The sequence below is a fragment of the Bacillus rossius genome, chromosome 1, assembly GCF_032445375.1.
Source record: "Bacillus rossius redtenbacheri isolate Brsri chromosome 1, Brsri_v3, whole genome shotgun sequence".
NCBI classification, from domain to species: Eukaryota; Metazoa; Arthropoda; class Insecta; order Phasmatodea; family Bacillidae; genus Bacillus; species Bacillus rossius.
The window spans coordinates 34449693-34470868 of record NC_086330.1 but is presented as its reverse complement, the minus strand read 5'-3'; the positions used below and the strand labels follow the sequence as shown (position 1 = coordinate 34470868).

Here is a 21176-nt window from a genome sequence, read left to right as displayed (position 1 = left end):
GAAAGTTACAATTTTTACCCTTCATAATAGGAAAAGTGTTCAAATTGTCACCTCCGTGGCCTGTCCAAAGTAAGAGTCAGCGCCAAACTTCTTTAAAATTGTAACAATTAACTACTTATAATTAATTTCTTTATGTGAACATACAAGCTCAATAATTTTTATTGCTTACATATTCATTGATCTGATCATAAATGTAACAAAATAGATATTTGTAGTATGTTACCCATCTGTCCTATGAAAATGGGCGTAGCAATTTGGCCGCCAGTTTTAGTTCGCTAAAAGTTATAAAGAGTGCAGAAAAGTATATTTATCATTGGCAGAATGATGACAGCAGCCGCTATTTTATGTTAGTATCATTGGAGTGAGAGTAAGTAATGTGTATTGTGATTTATTAATTGTGTAATGTAAAAGGGGAATGTGTTTTTAACATTTGTCACCTCCGTGTCAGCTTAACTGAGGTGAAATATTGTTATGTTTTTATTTCAATCTGTATAGGTACTATTTATTGCTTGCAGTATTACCAAAAATAAGTTTTCTAACCTTAAAACTATGGAACATGTGAACCAAAATATTAAAATTTGTCACCTCCGTGGCTGTCACTTCCGTAGTCGCGTAATGACCACGGAGGTGACCTAGTTACCATGGAGGTGACATTTAACTTTTAATTGGAACGAAGGCTGCAAAACTTTTTAATTAAGTTCTGGTTATTATTTTATTTGGTCAAACTGTTAATTTCAGAACATATAAAATAAATGTTGTTGATTTACATCGCATAGAGTGAGTTTTATGTTCAAAATATAATTTAAAATACAGACATGAATAATGTTTATAATAGTGAAGGTTATAGTTTTGGCTTACATATAGTGATGTGACCTACCTATTTTAACATATATGTGGTTCAGTTTACATTTGAAACATGGGAAGAGTAAAAAATATATCTGCTGAAGACAGAAAGAAACATAAAAGGGATAATATGAAAAAACTTAGAGAAAAAATTAAGGAGGACCCCATATTATACGAAGAAGCTATAAGAAAGGAGAGAGAGATATTTCAAGCGCAAGAATGAAGGGAAAATAAAACCTGTACAGCAGATGACTGAAAGAGAGAAGATGAGTATGAGAAAGAACTGGAAGGATAAAACTAGAAGACATCGCTAGTAAAAAAAAAAAAAAAGCAGAAACTCTTCAAATATATTTGGCTGTATCTTCAGCTTCACCTACTCCTATGAGTAACAAAGTTAGTGACAACCTTAAAGAATTTGAAAGCCAGCCGATTGAAAGTAGAAAGAATAATCCAACAATGAATTCTGCTAAGAGAGTAATGAATGGAAAACGTCGATCACGAAAGAATAGGGAAGAGTTGAAAAGAAAATTGATCAAAATGGAGAATACCATAGGTATAATGAAATTACATAAATATAGGAAAAGATTAGCGAGAGTAAAGTGCAAAGAAGGTATGAAAAAAATCTTCTAAATGTGGCACACCAAGGAGAAAAGTACTTAAGCTCTTAAAGGGACAAAAAGTATCAGAAGATGTTAGAAGAAAGTTGTTGTTTGGCGAAGTATTTGCAGACAATTTAAAAGGGGCATCTAAGAAACTAAATGTTAAAAACAGGAGGAAATTAGTAACTAATTTATCGAGTGCAATACTGAGAAAATGTCTAAGTCATATGCAGAAACTCACTTCACAAAGACTGATGGCACAGCGGGTAAAGAAGAACAAGAGATATTTAGAGGCTGACAAAAAACAAGCAGTTAAATATTTTTTAGAGAAATACGGTTAAGTCGCTTATGTGCAGGTAAGAAAGAAACTGTCACAATGAAAAAATCGAAGAAGCAACGTAGACTCCTCAATGACACAATGCAAACATTGTATACAAAGTTTAATGTAGAACATCCAGAAATGAGGCTCAGCTACAGCGCCTTCTGTAAACATTGTCCTTTTTGGGTTTTGTCTCCTACTGCTGCAGTATATTTTCTTTTGATATTCATATAACTATTATGAAAATATTTATAAAATCACTTCCTTTTCCAACTTTTGTACAAGCCAAGCAGATAGTGGAGTGTATTTGGATGATAAATAGAGTTTAATTAATAAATGTAATGATTTAAATGAGTGAAATAAAAAATGTGTCACTTATTTGCATTTTTTTATCCATTTGAGTTTCGCTGTCACCTCCGTGTCAATGGCTGTCACCTCCGTGATCAACACTTTTCATTAATATTTTTTAAAATTAAAAATATTCGACAAAGTTTGTAGCCATTGCTGTCATCCATGTTATACATATATGTGGCACAATTATACAACTTAAACAAATACAGTTAGATATTTTATCTTTTCAACTTTTTGAATTACAAAATGTACATTTTCATGAGAATGTCGCGTCCATAAATGTAAATGAAAACACAATTTGCGTGTACGTATCACACTCAGCATTATTTTATAGAATTCTACTAAGTTTCGTATTATAAATGTATTCACAAAATAAGTACATATCAAGAGACCGAGACCGCTATTAGATGTTACGTAACCCTGGCGAACACTGAAGGACGAGCTCTCAATTATTTAGGTTTTTTTCTCTCTCCTTTAATGTTACCAAGAGGTTACTGCAGGCTTCCAACCGGCCTTGAGCGAGCATACGCTAGCCTTATTTGCAGGTAAACGAGTTTAGCGAGTTTTAATTTTTTTAACTTTGTTATAAGTCTGGTATTTATATAAATATCCATGCACTACCTTACAAGCAATGAAAAATTAACAAACAGAAAAAAACGAATGCTGGAAACTTAACCTTCCTTTTGTTAATCAGTTTACTATATATAGGCTACCTGCAAGGGATCCAGATGTTAGTTCAGAATGGCCGCGCTAGAAGCTTGGGCTTCGTGGGGCTTCCTAACAGTAGCCGCTGCTGCCGTCGTCATCGCCGTGACATGGTACCTCAAGATAAGCCACTGCTGTCGGCTGGTCGCCAGGATACCAGGACCGCCTGGGCTACCTCTGCTCGGAAACACGCTTCAACTGATCGCTCGCAGGGAAGATATTTTAAACTACTTCAAGGAACTACGCGACCGCTACGTTACCGTGTGTAAACTGTGGGTTGGACCAATACTATGTGTTGGAATGTTCGACCCTCAAGACATAACAGTGATTTTAAGTAACAGCAAAACATTAAGTAAGCCAATGATATACAATCCAGTTACCACAGTATTCGGTAATTCTTTGCTTACTGCCAAATTTAAAGAGTGGAAGAAATTCCGTAAAATTATGGAACCCACCTTCAGTAATCATATCATCGACTCATACGTCAGCACTTTCCACGAGAAGAGCCAGCGCATGGCTGACCTGCTGGAGGAACGCTGCCACGGAGAGCCATTCAACATGGCGGACTACTCGATGCCCTGCGCTCTGGAGATGCTCTCCGAGACGAGTCTGGGCGTGCCGATGAACATCCAAGGTAAAAGTCATCAGCACAGTGTTGTAGAAAACTTCCCAAAAATAGCTGAAGTGGGAACCTTTACTTTATTAACACCGTGGCTGTGGTTTCATTTGACTCATAAGTTTTTTCCTTTTTATTACAAAGTAATTGCGTTAGTTAAACCTATTCGAAATTACGTAACTTGTTTGATCAAAGATAAAACCGAATCATATATAAGTTCGAGAAAACATTATGTTGCACCTGAAGCGAGTGACATAGATATTAATGTTGTAATACTACGGTATTATCAGACTAACTGAAACTGTTTATTATTGTTTTACGTTCGAGGTTAATACCGCTTCCCGATACTTTCGGCAGTGTTTTGTTTTGTTCCACGCATGGCGGCGCGCGCATCTCGTGCTGTGTCGTCATGACAACTGCTAAAATAAATAATCGCGCGGCGTTCGGAACAGCTTTAACGAGCCTATGCTTGATTGATATTGACATTTCATTGGCTTCATTAAAAAGGACGCTAACGTGTCGCGGCCGTGATTGGCCCTTTTCAATTAACAATTTAATTTCGGCAAGAGAGAAGAGAGAGAGTGGAAAATGACGCCATTTAGTGCGTGTGGTAGTGTATTCCCTCTGGGAATATTTTGTTCATGGCGATGCTAATTTCGGCGTTATTGGTCTGGAAATTACGTCAAAATACTGGGCAATGTTAATTGACGCCCTGTAATTGAATGCAGAATAATCGCATTCAATTCACGTGAGCGACGAAGTATTTTACGAACGACATTAAGCATCTATAGTTAAGGTATGGTCTGCATCATCGCTATAAATTAAAATTGGCGTAAATTTTACCGTCAACATACGCGAACTATAATTATATAAACTTTGGATTATCATAAAATTAGTAGAACATTGACTTTCGGCGATTAACAGCAAATTTACTCACATTAGCACAAACTATATGTACACAAGTCCAGAAGTCTTTTGGTTAGGCGTTCCATGCTCGAGCAAGCCGGAGCAAAACCCCAAAACTTTTACTCAGTGAACAATTTCAGGAACTTTATTTATTTTGTATTTTATTCAAGAGTCAGGTTATCTACGACATCCCATAGACTTTATTTAATATTTGCTTGTTTGGTTATTATTTCCATGACTCGAGGTTTCTCATTATGATTAAAACAATAAAATAAGTTTTTTGTGTTATTTTGTTGTTAATTCTTGATGACCTCTGGCGCCCTAGTATTAAGTCTTGGAATAACGTTCTGAGTAATTAAAAATGGAAAATCTTAGTTTCATCACGTACACGTTTGTGTACAGAAGGGAATAAGAGACACAACATTTTTTTTTCTGGCGCACGAACTGTGGGGCCGATAGTGTGCATATTTGTATTGTATTCTTATGTTGTAAGTTATAAGTAAATATGGAAACTAGGGGAAGGAGTAGACGTGTCAGTCAGGACAGCTCCAGGGACAGCAGTGTGGAGTCTACACACTCTGTAGATGTGTCTGTTCCCACATCACCTAGCCAAGTACCTAACACAGATTTTGTTACCCCAGTAACACAGGCTGGAGCGGCTATAGTGGATGTGACACAACCCCAAGCTACCACCACACCACACACACACTTACCTGCATTGCCAGCTGCAGTAAGTAATGAAACAAGTGCTAGCTTGCTCATCATGCTGCAGAGCATGTGGCAGGAGGTGAAAGCTAACCACAAACAACAACAAGCTAGTTTAGAAAAACAGAGTACTAGGCTACAAGAACAGAGTACTAGGCTACAAGAACAGAGTACTAGGCTAGAAGAACAGAATGCTAGGTTGGAGGAAAATCTCAATAGCACTAAAGATAGCATTAAACAACAACTGGAAATCATAGATAGCACCCTTAAAAGTGAAATGGGTGAAGTAAAAAGTAGTGTGGCTGCTATTTCTGTGCGGTTGGCAGAACACGAAAGCTACACTGATACACAGTTGCAGCTAATACAACAGCAGTGCAGTAGTACTACAACTAGGTTAGCAACAGAGTTAAATACCCAGACCAGCCAGCTGAATGACAGGTTAAATCAATTAGCTGAGCAAGCTGCTCAGAACAGCTGTGGCCTGGAACAAATTCAATCCACATGCCAGACCATGATTGAAAATGTGGTAATCAATCACACCACAGACATGAGGGAGCATGTGGACACATTAGTGAAAAGGCAGACAGAGTTTTCAATGGACATAGAGCAGCAGGTAGGCAAGCTACAAGAGAAGGTATTGCAGTTGAGGGTAGACAATCTTACTCGCACCTCCAGTCACCATGTAGCATTGGCCCCAGCCCTGAACACCAATGCCAATGAAATCCTCAGTAGCTGTGATTCACCGCAAGTTGAGCAACCTGAGCTCCCAATCACACGCTCCAACCCCGCTAACACACACACCACCTTGGATCCCATTGCAGTGATGCACCACCCGGCACGCCAATGGTCAGAGGCGATGCCTAGGTTCTCTGCCCATGAAGGAGAGAATCCAATGAGATTCATTCGACGTTTCGAGGAATACGCTGACATGTTCAGGCTAAGTGATACTGAACGCCTGAAATGCATGGCAACTGCACTGAGGGACCATGCGTATTACTGGTGGGAGGTATTACAAAGTACCATCACTTCCTACCAAGAATTCAAAAGCCATTTCAAACAGCAGTTTTGGAATGTGAAAATACAGGGAACATTGAGAGCACGCCTGCATACCGAGCGGTATGATAGCAAGAAGAACCGAACTCTGGAGACACACTTGTCTCAAATGTTCGAGAGGACGCGCTACCTCGAACCAGAGATGGGTGATATTGAGTTCATGGCGATGGTGACCTCCCAGCTACCCATCAAGTACCAAGTACATTTGACAGGGCGCAGCTTCCACAATATCACAGAGTTCCGCGAACAGGTCCTCGCGTTCGACCGGCTGGAGCGGCTGTCCAGGAACAACAATAGTGAGGTGGAGAAAGACCTCAAGCCTACACATCAGAAGGCAGCACCACTCTACACACCCTGGCAGCGTGGTAACGACGGCGGCAAGGCCAACGTCCACTGCACGTCATGGCAGCCTGCGAAACAGTACCGGACAGGGAAGTGGAAGACCAGGAGGGAATTCCAACCTCAACATCAAGGAAACCGCCAGCCGAAGAAACCCTACACCCACAACCAAAACCAGTGGTGGGGAAAGCATTACCGTCCTGAAGATCCAAATGGAAGGCCACCCAGGTGGGAGTACAGGAGTTACTCTAACCGTCAGCCGCCCAACAATATGCAACAGCATATGTTGCATCCCCCTGTAGCAGACACCGCTCCTGTGAATCAATCACCAGCGAGTTTCTCTACACTCAACCATCCTCCAACCACATCGTATCCCATGCAGCGAGGATATTTTGCTCGGCAGCAGCCGATTCCGCCCAACTGCACAGTCACGCAGCCTCAGCAGACTGCGAATTGCAGCTACTCTCAAGCTGTAATTGAGGAGCATCAAAATAATTATGCTCAGTAAGATCGGAGGTGTTACCACCGAAATTAATACCGGAATGCGACAAACCAGAACAAGACATGGAGAGGCCAACTCAGGAAGAAATTGAAGAACTGGTACGAGATAAATTAACAAGAGAAGCCGACCTTAGGAAGAAAAGGAAGCCCGCATCCAGGATCAGTAAATTCACTGTAGGAGACTTAGTTCTACGCCGTACAGCACCAACTAGTAACAAGTGGGCTCATCTAGCGAAGAAACTATTTTTATTGTACTCAGGTCCCTACAAAGTAGTAGCTGTGGAGAAATGTAACTGCTACACTCTACAGGACCCTGATACAGGAAAAATTGTAGGGAATTACAATTTGAGTCAGCTTAGGCCTTACAAAACACCTGTGGTGAATTAGAACACCAAATATGTACCATTATTACTTGTGTTATGCTAAAAAATCATTGTATTGTTTATGTTACTAAGGAAATTTAATTATATATATCCTCATGAGTTGATAGAGGTAATCCAGGTGTATAGGTACCTCATTGCTTCGATATGGTAATTTATATTCGAAGAATTAGGGTGTTTGTCAGTTGATGATTTTATTCCAACTGATATTTGTGCTTGGAGCATATGTGTTGCCTGAGCGTTGGTTTGGTACATTGTCCTAGAGGGACATACCAAATATTATGTACTGTGTGTACAGTTACTGTGTTGAGACACAGTTATTATCACCCTATTAGTCGAGTTCGACCATATTAGCAATGGATATACACGTGAGTTTTAAATAAAATTTGGCATAAGATGTGTACAAACACTATGTGACATATTACAATGTATAACTAATGCAACACACAACTAAATACTACATATAATTAATGGCCTAAAGATTAGTTGACTAATATCCTACTAAATGAACACACTTGTTGATATGAGTACTTACAGTTTGATCCAGGCTACTGCCTTGCCCCTACCTATGCTTCTTCATCGTCTAGTAGTTAATAATGCACTTTGATTGGGTTCCCACAGGACACCCGAAACTATAAGTGGATATCAACTTCATCCACACTCTTATTAATAGGATGTAAAAACACTCCACTTTATATTGAGAAAAAGAAGAAATGAAAGATAAAGAATTTTAAAGATTGTCTTTAATGAACAGCTTTAAAAACATAAACACTATACACTAGCACTCAATCAATAATATTTATCTTGAGGTTATTGTCATTATTTCATAGCTGAGTAGCAAATAATGTCTCTTCTTGTAAATAAGTGTAGCTATTGTGTAACATATATTGAAGGAAAATATTCACATAAGATATGTGAGAAGCATATTAAATATGCTAATATGTTATTGAAAGCCCAATATTATTGACAAATCTCAATTAAGAAATTGAATGTAATTATTTACTAGGTGAGGATATTATGTTGATAACATCCATAAAATATATTTTATTTATTCATCACCTACAATAAAGGTAAACAATAACCTGTTGTTATTGAAAAGCACTATACAATGTTATTGTTGCAAATACTGTTTATTTATGCATTACCTTATTATTTAACAGAGTTATTATGTGTTCAATTAATGTTTATATTTATTATTAAGTTGTTATGAATTATTAATTTTATGAGTTTGAGGAATCTCGAGTCATTTAATTTATGTTAGAGTAGGGGAGCAAGAGAAGAAGAGGGGTTAGTGATAGCATGAGGCACGATCACAGGACGCTGTATATTCATATCGCGCAAGTGATAAGAACTGTTATAGGACGTGTGATTAACGTGTGTGTGTCTTCTGATTGCCGACGAACTGAACGAGTTTTGTTGCGGTCCCCTTCGACACCGTCTGCAGCAGTAGATGCAGCTGCAGCAGCAGCAGCAGCAGCAGCAGCAGCAGCAGCAGCAGTAGTCCAAGGCACATGTAGAGTCATGTGTTGGACATTTGACTCAGCAGCTCGTACCAGTTGGTACGACCCCAGCGAACACGCCGCAGACCCGGTGGGTCCGCATCAGCACGACACCACAGCATCCATCGTGAGGTCATTGGTAACATCAGGTGATGCGATCATCGATGAACAGCACACTGGTCCAGCAGTCTTCACGACGTCGATCGCCTACAACAGTGTATTGTTGGCTGAACCGCCATCCCAGCACTGTGGTTTACACCGCAGTCGACCTCTCTGCTCAGCTGTCACTTACCATGTATGGAGATTGGTGAGCTGTCTTCTACATCCTTGCTTCGCCTAATCAGGTAGCTGATATTCCACAACATGTAGACAGATCATGTTTACAAACAACAGTGCGACTGTCCAGCCTACGAAGAGTAGTGTCGTTTGGCAAGAGAATAACGTTTTTCAACTTTCATCGCAATGTTGCCAACTTGTGAAGTAACCAGTTCCAGTTATTTGTTTTAACGATCTAAATTGAATTTAACTTTTTGGACAGTGAAATATAAATTTATATCGGGAGCGGCACTGTAATACTACGGTATTATCAGACTAACTGAAACTGTTTATTATTGTTTTACGTTCGAGGTTAATACCGCTTCCCGATACTTTCGGCAGTGTTTTGTTTTGTTCCACGCATGGCGGCGCGCGCATCTCGTGCTGTGTCGTCATGACAACTGCTAAAATAAATAATCGCGCGGCGTTCGGAACAGCTTTAACGAGCCTATGCTTGATTGATATTGACATTTCATTGGCTTCATTAAAAAGGACGCTAACGTGTCGCGGCCGTGATTGGCCCTTTTCAATTAACAATTTAATTTCGGCAAGAGAGAAGAGAGAGAGTGGAAAATGACGCCATTTAGTGCGTGTGGTAGTGTATTCCCTCTGGGAATATTTTGTTCATGGCGATGCTAATTTCGGCGTTATTGGTCTGGAAATTACGTCAAAATACTGGGCAATGTTAATTGACGCCCTGTAATTGAATGCAGAATAATCGCATTCAATTCACGTGAGCGACGAAGTATTTTACGAACGACATTAAGCATCTATAGTTAAGGTATGGTCTGCATCATCGCTATAAATTAAAATTGGCGTAAATTTTACCGTCAACATACGCGAACTATAATTATATAAACTTTGGATTATCATAAAATTAGTAGAACATTGACTTTCGGCGATTAACAGCAAATTTACTCACATTAGCACAAACTATATGTACACAAGTCCAGAAGTCTTTTGGTTAGGCGTTTCATGCTCGAGCAAGCCGGAGCAAAACCCCAAAACTTTTACTCAGTGAACAATTTCAGGAACTTTATTTATTTTGTATTTTATTCAAGAGTCAGGTTATCTACGACATCCCATAGACTTTATTTAATATTTGCTTGTTTGGTTATTATTTCCATGACTCGAGGTTTCTCATTATGATTAAAACAATAAAATAAGTTTTTTGTGTTATTTTGTTGTTAATTCTTGATGACCTCTGGCGCCCTAGTATTAAGTCCTGGAATAACGTTCTGAGTAATTAAAAATGGAAAATCTTAGTTTCATCACGTACACGTTTGTGTACAATGTTAGCGACATACCGAAGAAACGTTTGGGGTTCCTAGAGCACATGGTATCAATTAAGGTGGAAAATCCAGGACTATTAAGCATAGAGGAACTCCAGGATCAGGTCATGATTATTATCGCAGGCGGCACAGACACAACAGCCTACGCCGTAGCGACCACACTGATGCTGCTGGGATTACATCAAGATGTGCAGAGGAAAGTCCTACAAGAGCAGGCAAGCATCTTCGGCGAAGACACAAGCAGACCTGCCACGACAAGAGATCTGCAACAAATGGTGTATTTGGAACAAGTTATAAATGAGACAATGCGACTTTATCCAGTTGTTCCATTTGTGGCAAGACGGGTTGACGAAGATGTCAGTGTTAACAGCTACACTTTGCCAGCAGGCACAATCGTCTTAATCCCAATTTATCTAGTGCATAGGAATCCAGAATATTTTCCAAACCCGGGCACATTCGATCCTGACAGGTTCAGCAGAGAGAATAGTGCCTGTCACCCTGCTTGTTCGTTTATCCCGTTTTCTTACGGGCGTAAGATGTGCCTTGGCAAGAGCTATGCTTATATGGCAATGAAGACTATGCTGTCTGTGCTACTGCGAAGGTACGAGGTTCTAGAATATGGATCCAGGGATGACATGGAGAGTTTTAAATTTGAAATGTTTTTGAAGTTTAAACATGGGCATAGTATTAGACTGAGGCAGAGAAATTGTGTTTTTAAGAAAATGTAATAGTTTAACATACTCAAAATATTCTAAAAGTGAACCTGAGGCCACCAATAGATGGTACTATTATTTCTAGTTTGTAATAGTATTGTAGTTTATATTGTTTACTTTAAAAGTTTAATTTGTTTCTTATTATAAATATTATAATTATAACTATAAAATAGGCTATTTGTTTATTAAACTGTGCGGTTTTTTGAGCTATAATATATATTATAATATGTCCTTAATAAACATTTTAATATAAGTGATTTCTGATTTACATTGTTTAATGGTTTAAATTTTACCTATTAGCAGCTTTGGAATTCATGCGTGATGTATATAATTGTTAGTAATATATCAGATCAACTGAGAACAAATATCAGAAAAGAAAACTTAAAGATAATAAATATTTTTTTATAGTAAATGTTTGGCTTTTGATATTAATTTTATGTATGTTTATTTTCTTTTACGTAATTTCGTGAATAAGAATATGTAGGTGTGTTTGTGTGTGTGTGTGTGTGTGTGTGTGTGTGTGTGTGTGTGTGTGTGTGTGTGTGCTTTACATATACATTTTTCAATAATAACCAAATTTGGTCATTTTTGACTAAATTTTTTGTTGTTAATTTCTGATCTATAAATAAACACAGTCGACTAATATAAACATATTTTTTGGAACCAATTGCCTGAGTAGGATTATTTCTAAAAACTTTTTTTCTCAGGAAATAAATATTTTTTATTGTTATAAATATTAAATTGGAATACATTTTGTTTAAACAATTTGTACTTAATTTTCTATTTGTTTTTTAGTAACGCTTTATTTTTTTTTTACATTTTGATGTGAATAGTGAATTCCTTTACCTAAATTAAATTTAATATAGTGATATATTCCATATTTAAATACATATGGTCAAAAGTTAAAAATATTTGAAAGTTTTACATTAAAAAGAAAGTTCTGATCTTAAATTCTCTAATGTAAAACGTTTTTAGAGAATAATTGTCTTATATGGTTCTGAAAAGAAGTATTATTAACAATTAAAACTAGAGAACACTTATATAACTTTACATGAATAATAATTTGATCATAATAGATATTTATCAGTTCAAATGAAATGAGCTAAGCATAAAATTTAAACTGATAATAGTAAACTGTAATCATATATATAAATAACATCGAAATTAACACTTACTGTTCCTGAAAATATATACACTCAAGGTAAATGGCCACAGAGAAAATACGTCTATTTACGACCCCATTTATGTAGCTAATGCATTAGGAAATCCTTTTTGCTAATATACACGTAAAGACCCCAGGGAACATATACAAATCAAAGACAATACACCTCCCGCAAATAATATAAATATCTTGTTCACTACAATAACTTAGAGTCTAGTAATAAAGGCAATTAAATTCTCAACAGTAAAGCGCATAAAAGAGCTATTGACATAATAAACCTTATCTTCAGAAACTAAGGCTTTATTAAGCACAAAACATGACTTAGATTGTTACATGAATTAATACATAGATTTGAATAAGAGGTAATATTGAAGGTTAAACAATGTTCATGCAAAGAGGTTGCTAAGAGGTTGCTAAGAGGTTAAAACCAATATCACCACATTCGCCCCCTCTTCATTTAAGGACATAGTCCTTGAGATATTCAGAAGGTCTAGTGGTGCGGGAAGATCTCCGGAGTGGAGGTTGAGGTCTGGGAGGAGATCTGGGTGGAGTCCGAATTGGGTTCACTTGAGGTAGGTCTTGATCATTCATGTTCTTCGCAGGTGAATCTTCTGGAGTGAGGTTCAGCTGGGTGTCTTCAGATGCTTCAGTGTGTTGATTAGGATCATCAGCGAGGTTTGGAAAATTCACGTCTTCTAAGTAAGATTCATTGTTGACAATATCCCCTGCAGGAGCGAGATGCCTGAGGTTGACTGTTGTCTCCTTACCATCTGGAAGTTGAACCAGAGCATAGTCAGGGTTCGCCTCAAGCAGAGTTACTTCTTGCACCAGGGGGTCATATTTACTCTGACGGACGTTTTCACTTATGAAACTACCAAACAGTGAAAGCACATGAAAATTTTTAATGAAATTATAAAGAAATGCTAACTTTGACATAAAAATTAACATTACTTATAGAAATAAGCCAACTGTAAATTGTTTCGACATTTGTATTGTTTCAAGTTGCAGGGTCGGCGATGTTAGCGTCTGGCGTATTTTACCTATAAATTGCCGCAGTTTTATTGCACTTGTTGCATGTAGCGTCCTGTGCGTTTCCTTTTCTTGCGAAGTTTATAACATTAGCCTTGTAGTCAACTAGTGAACACCTTAACCCTACAACTCTGTCTGCTCAATTTTCCTTAATACTCTGTCTGGGGTCATATTTGACCCCATCCTATAATCCATTAAGAAAATTTTACTGAACTGCCAATATGTATCGGAAATATTTATCAGAATTTGATCCAGTTATTTCCATAGGTATTGCATGGTTTAATGTTTCTTAGTGTTCACTATACAGTATTACACGACATTTGCAGCATTTTGAAAAGTTTCTTTCACTTAACTGCAAACATCATTCAATCACCTCCATCAGAATTTATTCTAGACTCGTCTTCACAGTTTTTGCATGTAGTTAATGTTTCAGAATGTTCCTTGCACACAAATATATTACATCGTTTGCAGATTGAACTGTATTTGGTGTCCTTTGACCGGGGGCAAATGAAGCATCTTCCTCGCTTTCTCATTTGATTGTTTGGGGTTGGTTCTGGATGTTTTTTTTCTAGAATATCACCAAATCCACACATTTTGATGCTACTAACAATAGCCGTGTTTCTTGCTTGTGGTAAACCGACACGGTGCTCCACTTGAGGCTTTGCCATTTCTTTAGCCAACTTCATTAGAAACAGACGTCTCTCTGTTTTCTCTAAGCCTACGCAGAAAAGTCTGTAGGCGTTGAGTGCAGCAAGATCAACGAGATCATAAAATATAGCTAACGGCCAACGTTTCGTTCCCTTTTTTACAGAATAATGACGGCTCACTTGGTCGAGTGTGTCAACGCCTGATTTTGTGGAGTTGTAAAACAATACAACTTCCGGTTTTCTTTTCAAGTTGTTTTCTACTGGTACTGAGAATAACTGATGTTGTGTAGACAAGAGAATCACAGCCTTATTTTTTTTTGGAACATAAGAAACTAATAGTGTTTTGCCACTGCATGCAAATTTGGTGGTGTTTTCTTCTCTAGTTTTTGAAGGTAGCATCTCATTTGGGATTTCTTTTCGTGAAGAGCGTAGAGTGCCTACAAGAGTTAAGTTCATTTTCAACAATTCTTGACCTAAGTCAAAGCTCGTGAAAAAATTGTCAGTGGTAATGTTTCTGCCACTCTGAGCTAGATGTTTCACTAAATCTGTGACCACTCTCTTGCCTTGATTCACTTCCCTTCCATCACATGATTTTCCAGTGTAAATCTGAAGATTCACCAAATAACCATTTTCACAGTCTACAGCACACCAAATCTTAATGCCATACTTTCCTGGCTTGGAAGGAATGTAGACCTTGAAACTACATCGACCTCTGTATACACAAAGATGTTCATCTACAGTAATGTTACTAGAAGGTATAAAAGATGTTTTGCACTGCACAACAAACAAATCAAATAGTTCTTGTATAGGTTCAGCCTTATTTCCAGTCCTTTCTTTTCTTTCAAGTCTTGTGTTGCAATCATCGAAACGAAGGGAACGCAAGATTGCCTGAAATCGTACCCGTGACATAGTAGCACGGAAAAGAGGAATGCCGTATTCACAATCCCAAAATTCTTCAATAGGTTTCCCACGACCCTTTTGTACACCATACATAATCAGCAAACCTAAAAATGAAATTAGCTCGCGCCTGTCTATATTACGCCAGTCTAATAGTTTTCCCGACATTTTCAGTTCATTTCCCCGTTGATTGGTGTACCGAATTATAATATCTATCATTTCATCTGTAAAAAACTGTTTGAAGCAATCAGTAGCCGAGTTAACAACAACTGTAGTAGGAATACTTGATACAAATCGTTGTATGTTGCGAGATGGTAACCTACGAACTGTTGGTTCTTTAGTACTCCAGTCAATATTTCTACTTCTACTTACAATTATTGTATCTTGGTTTTCTCTTTCTTCATCCGAAGTATAATTTTCTTCTACTTCAATTTCATTCAGACAAATGTCATCATTTTCTTCTATTTGTGTCTCTGTCCCATCATCATCAGCATCACTACCATCTGAATCACTGCTGCTATGAAACAAGTCTTCCATAGCTTGTTCTACACTGTAGCCACGTGCAAAATTTACACCTTCCATAACTGAACTAGAATGAATCCCAAAACACCCACACAAAATTGTTATTTAGCTAACAATCTCAATCTACAACTTTGAGGTTAGCTCACAATAACAACAAAGGGTAGCATCACCAACTCAGAGTAGCCAACTAACGTGTACTAAAATCAATGTTGCCAAATTACGCTTTCTGAAATCAGTGTTGTCCACCTGACTGGTGGAATGAAAAGTGTTAGACGGGAAAACCAATTGACAATTACAAACTAAACAATTAGTTGGCAATACAACCAGTTAACTCCCAGTGTCTACCAGTCTTTGTACTCCCACCCGACTCATGTACATTAAAATCTCTGGGATATACATAGGTTTTTGAAATCTTAGCAAAAGTTACATTTAATCTATCTGGGGTCATAAATGACCCCATCTTAACTGTTTTTATGAATTGTATGTAAACAAGTGCGTAGAACTTGTCGTAAATTTCAATGAGCAAACTAATTAATGCTGCAAGAAAAGTCATTAAACTTCAGACTTGTAGATTAAATTTTAGACATCCTTCCGCCACATGAAAGATGCTTGGGGTCCCCAATGACCCCAGACAGAGTTCTAGGGTTAAGGTGTAGCCAAATTATACTTGTTGATTTTATTTAATTTCAGACACCCGTGGTCAATTCTTAAACATAATTTACTACAGTTACATCCAATTGTTAAATTTTCATGTATTTCACACTTCTTCCACGTGAAAAGTGCCACGTATCTACCGCTCAAGCCCGCTCCACAATGTGTAATGGAACTTCAAGAAATTTAGGTTTCAATATGCGTTCGCTGCTTCCACAGTGTGTGAAAACTTAACAAATGGTAATGAAGTGATTGAATTTCACGGTTACGAAAAAAATAAATTAACTGAAAATTGGTTGAGTTATGATAAAATAACCACGGTCATGATTTACACACACACGCCTACACGCACACACACATGTATATAAACATAATTATATAATTAAATATAATTAAAAACAAAGTAATGATCCTGGAGGCAAATTTAAAATAATGTTTTATAATAGCGAACTACATATTAAAAGTTCTAAAATAAAATGAAAACAACAGCATACTCTGTTTATTAATTACTGAAATCCAGCGCTATTGGACGTCTACACTTTCAACTACCATGATTCATAACTGCATTTGCTTTACGAGAACTTGCAAAAAAATCAGTGTAAAAACAACAACATACAGGATTAGCATATATGAATGACCGGATGTAAAAAAAATCATATTTTCAAAGATACTGATACTGAAAATAAAAAAAGAAATTCCAATTTCTTATCAAAATCGTTCACTTCATGGCAGCTTTACCTTAGAACTCGATGATAATCGGAAAAAATAAGTGTTTATAAACCAAGTATACATTAATAGTTAATAATCAGGCATTGATATGTTTACATCTCATGACCTAACTTCGTATTACGCTTCATATCCTAGTAATTTCGTCATTGTAGATCCACAAAATGTACTTGTACTAGACCCCAATTTACATATGGGTCAACCGGGCATTCGCCCAGATTTCCAGTTTTTGAGCGGCGAAAGAATTCGTGGTACGAAAAAAATTGGACAAAAAGGTTTGAGGGACGAGAAATAATGCCTAAAAATATAAATTACTAAATAAAATAATTTAGAAAAAGATTTAAAATTTGTTTAATAGTATACTTACTGTAACTCATATTTTATTACGGTACGTATAACAACCGTATAAAAATGCTACAAGCATTTATTAAATTTAAAAAAAATACACACAGCCTTTGTATTTGAAAAACCTTTGTATTTAGTTGCATAATATGCTGTTTTAAAACTTATTTAAATAAGCTTGCCATTGAAAAGTTTTATTATTTTTGCGGGGAACTGGAAAGAAAGGGGGCAGCTAAAAATTATCTTCCCAGAGCGCTGGCTCCTGAAATCGGGGCCTGGCTAGTACATAATACAAGAGCAACCAAATTACTAAAATTGTTTACGATGAAATGTACATATTTTCCACTTTCCCTACAACCAATTCTATAGATTTTGGTGTAAAGTCAAAATCATCCTCACAACGAATCAAGTGAAAGCTTACATTCGAAAATATCTTAAAATAAATGTATTGTATAAATAAAATGGAAAGGCTGTTTGCAAAACAATCTGTTATTCACAAATGCAAGGCTACGCACAGTTAAAACATACTTGTTTTTCCAACACTCAACCCACTTAGTACTAAAGAACATATACTGAGAACTAAAATTAACCTAGCCAAACTCAAGAACTAATTATTCTTAGATGAGGCTGAGGGCACTATTCATTTGGTTAGAATTAGTATATAAGGAGTATAAAATCTATATTGTAACACAAAAAATTAGGATAGGTTCGTAATATGGTAATTTTATAAAATAGCAGCTTCTTGTAAATAAGGCTAATACAAAACCGTGAAGTGGAAGATTCGTTGCGTAAATTCAGAAGTAGTAATATTTATTTGGTACGTAAGTAAAACTTTATACGCAATTAATAAAGGCAACCTAACTAACCTTTAACTGTAGTTACTATTCAACTTGTTTTCCAGGAGCCGCTACTCTGTAATTTACCCCTAAAACATTCCGATGTGGCATACTAGTAATATATAAATGTATGTCCGGCATCTGGTGCCAGTACATTGTGTGTGGTTGAGGTCCATCTTGTGTGGTTGAGGTCCATCATCTTGGATTGTGAATTCACGGCGGCCATTTTGCATGACCTTGACTTTGACCTCGGCCGCTTGATATTCCTGACAACATTTTGTTGGTGTTCTCCCTGTGCTCCTGGTTATTCCTGTCAAAACTTTTGTTGAATTTCTTAGTGTGCTTCTGGTTAATCATTAGAAAGTAGGTAATCATTTCAAGCATTTTTTCGATATGAGACATGCAATTGTATTCAGTTTTACGTTTAGTTAGTGAATTCCTGTTACCAAATTACAACTACATATTAAATCAGGTGAAACTCACACATAAATTAGATTTATCACTGAGTCGATTTCTATGTATTAAAACAGCTGAGAACCACAGCATGCAAGACTATTCTCCTTCTGCTTGAGGTCTAGCAAAGCTCTCCTTCTATTCCGATCGTGAGTGAGCATCCTGCATCTCGCCTAAAACAGTGGCCGTTTTTACAACATAACAAATAACGAATGTTTTATACTTTCATTATTATACAAGGTAAATTGTACTAGATGGATTCAGATATAATGTTTAAAGCAAGAACACTGTGAGCAATTACGTGAGGAGACATCTGTAGGTGAAAAGCAGATCTACTTGTAGATGAATTTTTCAACAAATGTAAAATTAATTCTAGCTGATGGTTTACTGAAATTCCTACTTGAATGTCTTTTTTAGTTTGGAACACTCAGTATGCTTCTGACCACATTCACAGAAGCTAGTATGGATTCCGTAGCGATGTCTGTAGCCGTTATCGAACGGACACAAGTGTAGTTATTGCAGCAAGAAATTTACCTTGCAATAATTGTTAAACGTCATGAGAGAAGCGAGTGTATTTTGGGTCATTACCAAAAATTATTTAGTTGCACTCATCATCATTTAGTTGACGAAATATCTTGAGTAAACATCACAAGATCTGTACAACCAAGCTAACTGATGATAAAAAGAACGGTGCTTCAACATCCAGAAAGTGAAATAAAGACAACACTATCCCAGATTTCGTTAATGATTTGAAATTAAATGCTAACGAAGAAAGTAGCATCTTTAATGGAAATGAAAAAAAAAGAATTATCAATAGCAAATTGAAGTCATCTTTGCATAACTGAAAACAATATAAAAACATCTGAAGTTGACAAGTTCGAATAACGAGATGACGCACTTGAACCTTTCAAGATCGAAGACCAAGCTGTAGCACCTGAATCTTACAAGATCGACAATTGTGATGAAGCACTGAGATCTAAACGATGGAAGCGACATGTTCAAATTATCAATTCTGATCATTTCCGTGATGATCAATGGGACGATTATGATTATAATAACTATGAGGCTGGTTTTAAAACAGAAGACTATCGAGTTTCTCAGAAAATTGGCAGTAAAAGCGTAAAGAAGATGGAGGCAGCAGCAGAAGAGATTGATTACACAACATGAGAAGATCCTAAAATATTGGTCGATAGGTTTAGACTTCTACTTGCTTCCCAAAATGTTAAAAATATATCCATTACTAAAGAAAAAGGTACTATACTTCATGCACTAAGATGTACGGGATAGTACAATAATGCCTTGTTTTACCTGCAACTGTATTTTATTGAAAAATAAATTATATTTTGTATTTTGGAAAAAATGTTTTATTTCTTGTATTTTAATTTATCGCCTAAGATTGTTTTTTCACACTACAATTTCTAACTAAAATATGCAAAAATCGTCACCAAACAAAATAATGAATAAAAAAAAGCCTTCTCAGCAATCGAGACAATTTCGGGCCAAATATGACTGAAACCAATAAGAGCTAAATTCAGTTGTAGCTGTTGTAGAGAGTTGGAGACATTGTAGCCGTTGTAGCCAGTTGGAGCTGATGTAGCGATTGTAGCCGTCGTAGCCAGTTGGAGCTGTGGAAGCCAGAGTAATTTTGAGTTGTTGATTTTAATCTTTACTCGGACTGGACAGTAGCAGTCGCAACAATGACGAAGACCTTGATGACGTATGTACCATCAGCAATTGAAGGTTCTTCAGTTCAGTCTGACCTATCACTTATAACAACAGTAATGCTGACTATCGTCAGTAGAGATCATTGTGGAAGGTCTACCATCGTCGTTTACATACTAGAGGAGACTTTAACGGGTGCAGTGTCTTTATCAGCAGTAAAAACATAAGTATCGAAAACGAATACATCGTGGTTAGGATATGCTTGGCCTACAAGGCTGACATTGTAAATGATCTGTTCGAACAGTATTCTGAGAACCGATGAATTAGATCTTATGGTTCGGGATACTTTGTCTATACCTGAAATGGTACATGAGTAAGCTGAAGGGGTTTCCAAACCTCTTGGTGTGGAGACGCTTGTCATACGGCCTGTCTAGAGTGACGTTTTGTTGTAAGGCCAACTATCCAATTGTCAGAAGGTAAAGAGAGAAATAAAAAATAGATTTTTTTAGTCTAAAATCCCCTTTTTTGCATCGACCAAGGATTGAACCCTAGGACTGAAATCAATTGATTCAATCGCTATATTATTTGGCTAATTTACTAATATTTTGTTGATTTTTTCTCGATTATTAATTTAATAAGTACATAATTTCAATATGGCGATCAAACCTACATCTGCGGCTCACTAGGAGCCGATAGATTAGGAAAGTAAATATATATATTTTTGTATTTTTAAATGAATTTAATTAAATTTTAAACATAAAACTTTATTTGTATTGCTCAAGGATTGAACCAAAGACTTAAATCAATCGGGTCTATCATTACATTATGAAAGATTTTCTTTTATAATTTTTGGAATCATTTCCGGATATATAGGTTAATAATTACAGAATTACAATATGACGGCTATGATGTCCGAAAATATGGCGGAAGTGACAACATTCTTGCAATAAATACTCCTGCACTCTTGCCAACATAGCGGTAGCGCTCTATAGCATACGGCTGGATACTAACGTGCCTGGTAGCTAGAATTGAAAACAAAGATGTTGGCAGCGCCCTCTAGCATATGGTTGGTGTACTACGTGACACTCGCGCTCGCGCTCCTATTATTGTGAA

At 36.9% G+C, this 21176-nt stretch overlaps 2 protein-coding genes across 2 annotated transcripts in view; both read left to right on the top strand.

The window, feature by feature from the left end:
• Positions 1-2753: 2753 nt before the first annotated feature.
• LOC134535737 (cytochrome P450 4g1-like) lies at positions 2754-11938 on the top strand. The gene is made up of 3 exons (XM_063375387.1): positions 2754-3717; positions 6279-6431; positions 10387-11938. Exons 1-3 carry the CDS (start codon positions 2854-2856, stop codon positions 11149-11151), a joined length of 1782 nt encoding a protein of 593 aa, XP_063231457.1. The 5' UTR covers positions 2754-2853; the 3' UTR covers positions 11152-11938.
• LOC134534208 (protein-lysine N-methyltransferase EEF2KMT) overlaps positions 3380-21176 on the top strand; it is a 104538-nt gene continuing 86741 nt past the window's right edge. Inside the window, exon 1 of the mRNA XM_063372477.1 lies at positions 3380-3451. The gene's annotated coding sequence lies outside the window, so the exon portion shown is untranslated. The remainder of the gene's footprint in view (positions 3452-21176) is intronic.